This window comes from Austrofundulus limnaeus, unplaced genomic scaffold (genome assembly GCF_001266775.1).
Source record: "Austrofundulus limnaeus strain Quisiro unplaced genomic scaffold, Austrofundulus_limnaeus-1.0 Scaffold218, whole genome shotgun sequence".
NCBI classification, from domain to species: Eukaryota; Metazoa; Chordata; class Actinopteri; order Cyprinodontiformes; family Rivulidae; genus Austrofundulus; species Austrofundulus limnaeus.
Window position 1 is genome coordinate 487,765 of NW_013952620.1, and position 7,688 is coordinate 495,452.

Genomic DNA, 7,688 nt, shown 5'->3' on the forward strand with positions numbered 1-7,688 from the left:
AACAGAATCTTGGTATTGTATTGTTTAGATTGATAAATTATTATAGTTTAATTATAAGTCATTGTAAAGAGATTTTTTTATATATTTGTACTACATTTCTGATGTATCTGTGTCCCATAGGAAGCCTATGATTCATAACTAATGTTTGTTCCTGTCAGGGTAAACTTGGAGTTCCTGGATTACCAGGATACCCAGGGAGACAAGGACCGAAGGCAAGTCTTTATTTATCTTTGATCAACGTCGTTCACTGATATCAGAATAATAGATAGAGTTCATCTGGGCTCAATGGGTTTCTATGTGTTCAAAAGAGAATGAAAAATGCTGCTGTGCTGAGCAGTTGATGCCTCATCATTTAGCGTCTCTCAGGCTGAGCTGCAGTCTGACAGCTTGAGATGCTTGAGGGGTCCTGATCAAAGTGTTGTGGGGGGAGGAAGGGGGTTGGGGTGTTCGTGCGTCAGCCCTCAGATGCTGATGAGATAACAATAAAACACTGATTCTCTCCGACTAACAGGCTGGGAGGATCTCAGGTGACTAATTACTCTTCTTCTGACACACAGGGATCTCAGGGTTTCCAAGGCTTCCCAGGCGCTAACGGAGAAAAAGGATCTCGGGTACGTACGCTAAACAGGTCTCTTATTATCTGTGTCAGCCCTGAAGGTGTTGGACAGGTGGACTCGTCCCAAACGCAGGTTTATCCTGAACCAGATTTCACAGAGACAGCTTGTGTAGCTTCCATAAACAGTGTTTCTCACTCTGTGGTGTCGGAGCAACGTGTTCTTAGCTTTGTTTAAGGAATAGGCCATTAGCTCGCCTGAAAGAGTAATGGTTTGTCACCACGTCTGGAGCCCAGCCAATAAAGCTTTTCATCTTCACAGGACATTTAGGAGGTTTATGAGACCCAGCTCCAAGACAGAAAGGGATAATAATGTTTTCTGACCGTTTCAAAGCACTAATCTAAAAGTTAAAAGCTGCACAAAAGATTCAGCTGTTGTCTCATTAAACTCAAAAGGACCCATTTTATTTATATTGCAGTATAACTATTTTATTTTGTGTTAATGTTTATTAAAAAGTTATTTTCCAGGGAAGTAATGTCTCAAATGTTGGCAGTGATAAATGTTAAAGCGAGTAGCTCTTAATTAAGGGTGCCATCGCAAAAGTTCTGGAGCTTAGGTGCCTCTTTGTCTTGGAGCTTATCGCACAGTTTAGAAAAAAAAACCGTGCAAACTTGAACTCAAAAATGTGCAACTCATTTGGGAATAGTGCATTGTAAATTCTGCTAGTGGTACCTCATACACTGTAGACAAAATAAAATATAAAATCCAGAAAATAAGTAATGTATGTCAATGGGTTGAGTTCTTATAGGAACTCTACAGTTTAGACTTACATTTTATCTGTCAGCTGACATTTTAATACCCTTTATCACAGTTTACATTTACTGATTCTTACATATTTTTTACCATTACACACCCAAACTTTTAAGCAGTCTCAAGTTTACTAAATCTCTGCAAACAAACTCTTAATGCTCTCACATATTTTGGTTCATGTACAAATTACACATCAAAACATAGGCAGTTGTGTCTACTTTCGTTACGTGTTTCTCTCTTTCATGGGACCTTCTTTCTCCCAAATCTCCAAAGAATGCGTAGAGTGCACAAGTGATCTTTGATTGACTTCTGTTATAGTTTAGTCCAACTTTATAATTTTAAACTGGAAGTGTTTTAGTTTGTTTTCAAAATTTATTTTTATTAGGGGTGTCTCCATACCAGATTTTCTCAAACTGGGTATAAGTACTTCAGTTTGTGTACTCACAGATACTGAGTACTTACATTACATGATGATTATAAAAACATATTTTTTTATAATTTTTATAAATCATAAGCAGATTTGCACTGTCTAAAATTAAAGTGCAGTACCGCTAAGAACTAATTATCTACCAGTCATCATTATCTTGAACAGCAGAAGGTATGGCTGTCAATGAATCACAATGCATGTGATCTATCCAACAGCACCCCTCCCAGATAAACACATGTATTGAGAAGGTATACATCCTTGCTGACTGTTGCTTTGGGTCACGGTTTTCATTTCCCACAATGCTTTGTGTCTGCTTACGTAGCAGGAAAGCAATGTTTAGAACTCACTGCCCCAGTAAAAACAGTTAACGTTTGTAATCCATACTAAAATTTTGTTTGTATTGATTTATTTTACTTTACAATCGGAGCTCCTTTTTTAAAAAAAAGTTTAAACGCTGGAGCTCAATACTTGATGTAATTGGTCGAAGCAATCCACCAATGGGGTTAGAGACACAGATATGATTTAAAGATGTTATGCTGATGAAGACTGACATCTAGTGGTCAACTGGAGCAACTACATGGAAAACTTTAAAATCCAAGCTCTTATTTTGAAGTGAAGATAGTTTCCCGTACTCCATGCTTTCGTTTCCCGTCACAAATCAAATCCGTCATGTACCCAGAATGCATCGCTTCAGTTTTCCAATAAACAGTTTTAAAATGACTTTATTGATGCTTCTTTAATGAAAAATCTACAACAAACAAAAGAAAAAGACAAAGAAACAGCCGAACTAGCAATCCTCAACAACTTTTTAATTATTACACCGGGAGCCAAAGGTCTGTTTCAGGGAATCACATCCCCAGCAATCGGCGGTTGTAGGACTAAGCTGTAAAAGAGTTCATACACCACTAGTTGGCAGTGTTGTGCATATATTGTATATGAATTCTTGCCAGCTAGTAAGAGTTAAATTGAACTTGTGCTTTAAAATTAGCTTCTGCTAGTTTTTCTGTGGCATGAGCACTTTTGAAGTTGCGGACCTAAATATTTTCATAAGCGCTTTGGAAATTACGGAGCTAATTTTTGGATTTGCGCTGCCCACCACTGTTTATGTCCATGTGATGGGCTTGTGGCCTGTGCAGGGTGTACCCCACCTCTCACACTATGATAACTGGAGGAAAGCACCAGCAACCCATAACAGAAGAAAATAGGTAGATGAATCAATGTCAGAATTCTGCGCACATTCTGAACACCCTTCAGAATGTGTTCAGAAATTACAGATCAGATACAATCTTATATATGTTACAGTCCTCTTCAGATAATCTGAGTGTTTGTGTGTGTTTTTTACGTTCACAGGGAACAGGAGGAAAGCCAGGCCCACGCGGACAGAGGGGACCAACGGTTAGTCTTACTCAGCACACTTGATCTGATCCACAGATGGCAAACTTGGCATCTGAATGAATAGAGAGGCTCAATGTGGAGCTTCTTGAGGAAACACCAACCCGATACAATAATTTATGTTATTGTTTGCAGTCTAATCATTTGTTTTGCAAACTACTTTCCTTATGGATTTATTGACCTCTTATTTTACTCCAGGGGCCTAGAGGAGAAAGAGGGCCGAGAGGACCAACAGGAAAAGCTGGGCCCAAAGTGCGTAAAAAATTTCAGTGCAGCTTTCAGGTTATTTTTTATGAACAATTTCACAGTGAAGTCCTTGTTGTGTCTGTGCAGGGTAACTCAGGGAATGATGGCCCACCAGGACCTCCCGGTGAGAGGGTACGTAGCATCGCTTCATCTCATTCTGAGAACAATCGCAAGTTGGTTTCTAAGTAGAGATTGTTCTGTTTTCAGGGTTTACCAGGACCTCAGGGACCAACGGGATTTCCAGGACCAAAGGGTCCACCTGTGAGTCCAGACAGAAACCCATTCTGCCTCGTTTTTTGCTTGTCGTATGCTTTATTTCGACTGATGGATTTGTGTGACCTTTTCAGGGACCCCCAGGAAAAGATGGACTGCCTGGACATCCTGGGCAGAGAGGAGAGACTGTGAGTTCTTTGGTTTGGTTTCTCAGACCTTCAATAATCATCTAATCTGTTCTGTGACAGCAATATGGTTTCTTTTTCATACTCAGGGATTCCAAGGAAAGACGGGTCCTCCTGGTCCTCCAGGTGTGGTCGGACCTCAGGTGAGTCACATTTTTTAAAGTTTGAGTCACGATTTGATGTATTTTTGTGTTGTTTGGTTTTGATTGAGCAGCTTACATTGACTGGATGTGTTTGTAATTTTTGAGCCGTTATTGTTTATTTGGAAGCTGCACAAAAGCAAAAAAAAAATGACTAAGACATTAAGGTGTTGGTCCAACAATAGCTGATTTATTATTGTACCTGTACCACGAGAGGCGTGATTTAGTTGTTGTTTCTTTTCTTTTATATTAACACTGGCCTCTTCATCCATTATACATGAATGTTTCGCTGATTTTCCCTCCAAGCCGCTCCGCTAATGATTCATGATTACAAACTTATATTACTGCCTTAATGAGCAGTACATCTCTCACACAGCAAATCCTCAAGATACNTTTGTGACTTTACCTATTTAGTCAACAAATTAAATACAGTTTTATTTTAATAAAGTACGAATTCCATTTTGGAGTGAAAATCCTTTAAAAGATTCTGATCAAATGTGTTTCTTGGCAAAATATACATTTTTTTCATTTGTTTGTTGTCTCTCAGAGAATGTAATTAAACAGAGCAGTAATGATATAAATCCATCCTTTACAGCAGTAGGTAGGTGTTTAATTGAACAAGGTTCATTGTAAGGTCAGTGAGAAACACTCCAAATTTAGTAATTCTGCATAAACATTATGAAACTGCACTAATGTTTAAACATAATCAATTTACAGAAACTTTAATGTCAGAAAGGGCCTTGATTTGACCAAAAAAAGAAAATAAAATCTGAAAAAGTTTGAAATTGTGGAATTTCAAAATGTAAAATGTGCAGAAACTTTGGATTCAGTGTGTTAGTAACGAGTGCATCTTTGAGAAAAAAACTTTTTGGAGGCTTTTGCAGCTGTTAAAGTTTCATATTCTTATTTATATTTTACTCTTTAAATGGAGGATGGATATTTTGATGCACAATAAATCTAACAGAAAAAGAACAATATTGCTGGATGGGGGGGAGTATGACCTCCAGGCATTGTGCTGCAGTTCTAAGATGGAGGATGCATTATTAAAACCTGCTTACATAAAGTCAGATACAGTTCCTATCTCCCGCTGCTGCTTCAATATAAAGTCTTGCTTCAGCAGCTGTTAGGATGCAGAGCTGTGCACTTTGCCAACACTTTGTCTGCTGTGATGGTGTGATTAGTTGTATCAGGTTCAGTCAATAGAATCACCTCTTGCTCCTTTCTAATCTCCCTGAGGATCGCCTGTCCTCAAACACACATACTGCTCATTTGGCTCATCGCGCTCCAGCTGATAGGCTGTTTTATTGACGAGCAGCGCGACTTTTTAGCTGTAAACATATCCCTCATGTCTCTGTGATGAGCAGCTGTCTGTCATGCATTCGCTTTGAACGCTCTTAGCAGATTTTCCTCCAACACTTTGGTGGACGTGAGCAGATCTCAGATGCAACACAGCAAAAATAAAAAAGAAGAAACGGGTTGCTAAAACATGCGATTCAGCCTTGCTTATGAAAATTCATCATCCCAGCTGCTTGGTGTGGATTTATTTTAACAAGAGGGCTTTTGTAAGACAGCATAATGCTAATTTGAAGCCTCTGCTGAGAATGCAGAGCTGTTCGTGCTTGAGGGGAACCCGGATGTGCCGATCTGACACATCACAGCCCAGTTCTGCAGGAGCAGCCAGTCTGATGTGCTCTCCATCTTCCAAACATGAGAGTGTTTTCCTGCAGAACAGGTGTGGCAGGCTGCAGCTTATGTGACAGTGAATAACGATAGGGCCTGCCGTGTAGGTGAGTCAAACAGCCCAACTGCTCAACACGACACCAGGATGGGGACAAGATGTATGGGGCAGGGTCCGGCAGGAACGGTGAGGTCAGCAAACTCTCTGCTCCAGCTGCACAACTTGCCCCCCCTCTGATGGATGGAAACCTCTTGTGTCATCTCTTCTCTCATTCTGGTGACAAGGGCACCGGGACAGTTAGGGCTGACGTAGAACCCTACTGGGTCAGCAAATCCCCGACTGATAACCTACGTGTCTCTCCCTCTGTCTCACCCTCACCCCCCAACCTCCTCTCAGGGCGATGCTGGTGAAACAGGAGAACCAGGTCTTCAGGGAGAAGTTGGCCCACCAGTAAGTTTCTGATCCTTCCTGTCTTTAAATCATTAATGCAAACTGGAATCAGCAGCAGAAGACCAATCTGCGTTGGTCAAAAACTCGTTTTTACCTCAATATTTTAGGGTCCAAGAGGAGAGCGTGGAGAGAAGGGAGAAGCTGGTCCTGCTGGTGCTGCTGGACCTCCTGGTCCTAAAGGTCCTCCTGGAGATGATGGACCCAAAGGCAGCCCTGTAAGATCTGTTTTCTGTTGAAAAAAAAAACTTTTTAAAAATATATATATATATATATATATATATATTTTTTTTTTATGTTAAAATCTTGTTCTGCACTCTTCTTCTTGTCCTTCAAACCTTGTCTGCTAATGAATTTAGTACTTGAACTGTTTCTTCATGTTGTTTTTTTATACTCTTTCGTTTTGAATTGTAGGGACCAACAGGTGAAACTGGACCAATGGGAGATCGGGGTCACCCTGGACCTCCAGGCCCACCTGGTGAGCATGGCTTGCCTGGACCAGCTGGGAAAGAAGGCGCTAAGGTAAAATTCTGTCATAAATCTATATTTCCTAGCCTCACCTTTGTTTGAATTGAATTATTTTAAATCTACCTACATACATTTCTCAATGAAGCTGTCCTTTCACCTGTAGGGAGACCCTGGTCCTGCTGGCCCAGCAGGTAAAGATGGCCCCCCTGGCCAACGAGGTTTCCCTGGAGACAGAGGTCTTCCTGGTCCTGTGGTAAGTACAGACCTCTGAGTGGACTCCAAAGGAGGGATCAGATCTTTTCTTGGACTTCAGAGAACAAATTAAACATTTTTTTTGGTCTAACAACAGCTGAGTGCTCTTCAGAGGGAAAAATCACATATCTGAGTGGAAGGCAAAAGAGAATTCACTTGTGTTATTGTTTGTAAAGCTCTAAATAATGTTTTTTTCTAAGATCTCCAGTGGAACATATAAGTAAAGGAATGAAACAGTTTGGGCTACACCAGCTTCTCTTATGCAGGAGGTTTGCAGCAGTGTTTGGTAAAAACTGTTTGCTCCATCTGCTCAGCCTCTGCTTTAAGAACGACAGGAGGTTTTCCGCCTCATGCTGAGCCAGTTTAAAGACAGGGAGTCTGGAAGGCAGGATGCTTCCTCAACAGATGTGTTCTGTTTCTCTGAAACCTTTGTTTAATTTGTGCTCTGCAGGGGGCTCATGGCCTGAAAGGGAATGAGGGTCCTCAAGGCCCACCTGGTCCTGCTGTGAGTAATTTTTTTTTCATCTTCTTTCTCATCATCCTTGTTCTGTCTCCTAGAGTTCCCTTCATCCCAAAGAATTATATAATAAATCTGATCTTTACACAGGAGGCTGATACTGATGTTAGGCTTAAAATTTGATATGGGGTATGGGATTTACCGTATTTATTCATGCATAATACGATATCGAGTACAATATGATCATCATTGTCTTAAAAAGCATAAAAAACCTAATCATCAATAACCTGTGTATAATACTACCCTCCAACTTTATGGATGATTTTTAGGGTAAAATTTCTAGTATTATACATGAATAAATACAGTAAATATTTAGTTTTTAACTAAATATTTAGGTTGCAACTTAAATATTTAGTTTT

General features: G+C 40.1%; 1 protein-coding gene across 2 annotated transcripts in view; it reads left to right on the forward strand.

Annotated features, from left to right (window-relative positions):
- Positions 1-7,688, forward strand: part of col5a1 (procollagen, type V, alpha 1) — a 129,060-nt gene that overhangs the window by 94,692 nt on the left and 26,680 nt on the right. For both annotated transcript variants that reach the window (XM_014019369.1, XM_014019370.1), the window contains exons 31-41: positions 159-212; positions 558-611; positions 3,142-3,186; positions 3,382-3,435; positions 3,517-3,561; positions 3,637-3,690; positions 3,777-3,830; positions 3,917-3,970; positions 6,507-6,614; positions 6,724-6,813; positions 7,264-7,317. In XM_014019369.1, the coding sequence (XP_013874823.1) occupies positions 159-212; positions 558-611; positions 3,142-3,186; positions 3,382-3,435; positions 3,517-3,561; positions 3,637-3,690; positions 3,777-3,830; positions 3,917-3,970; positions 6,507-6,614; positions 6,724-6,813; positions 7,264-7,317 (666 nt within the window). The remainder of the gene's footprint in view (positions 1-158; positions 213-557; positions 612-3,141; positions 3,187-3,381; positions 3,436-3,516; positions 3,562-3,636; positions 3,691-3,776; positions 3,831-3,916; positions 3,971-6,506; positions 6,615-6,723; positions 6,814-7,263; positions 7,318-7,688) is intronic.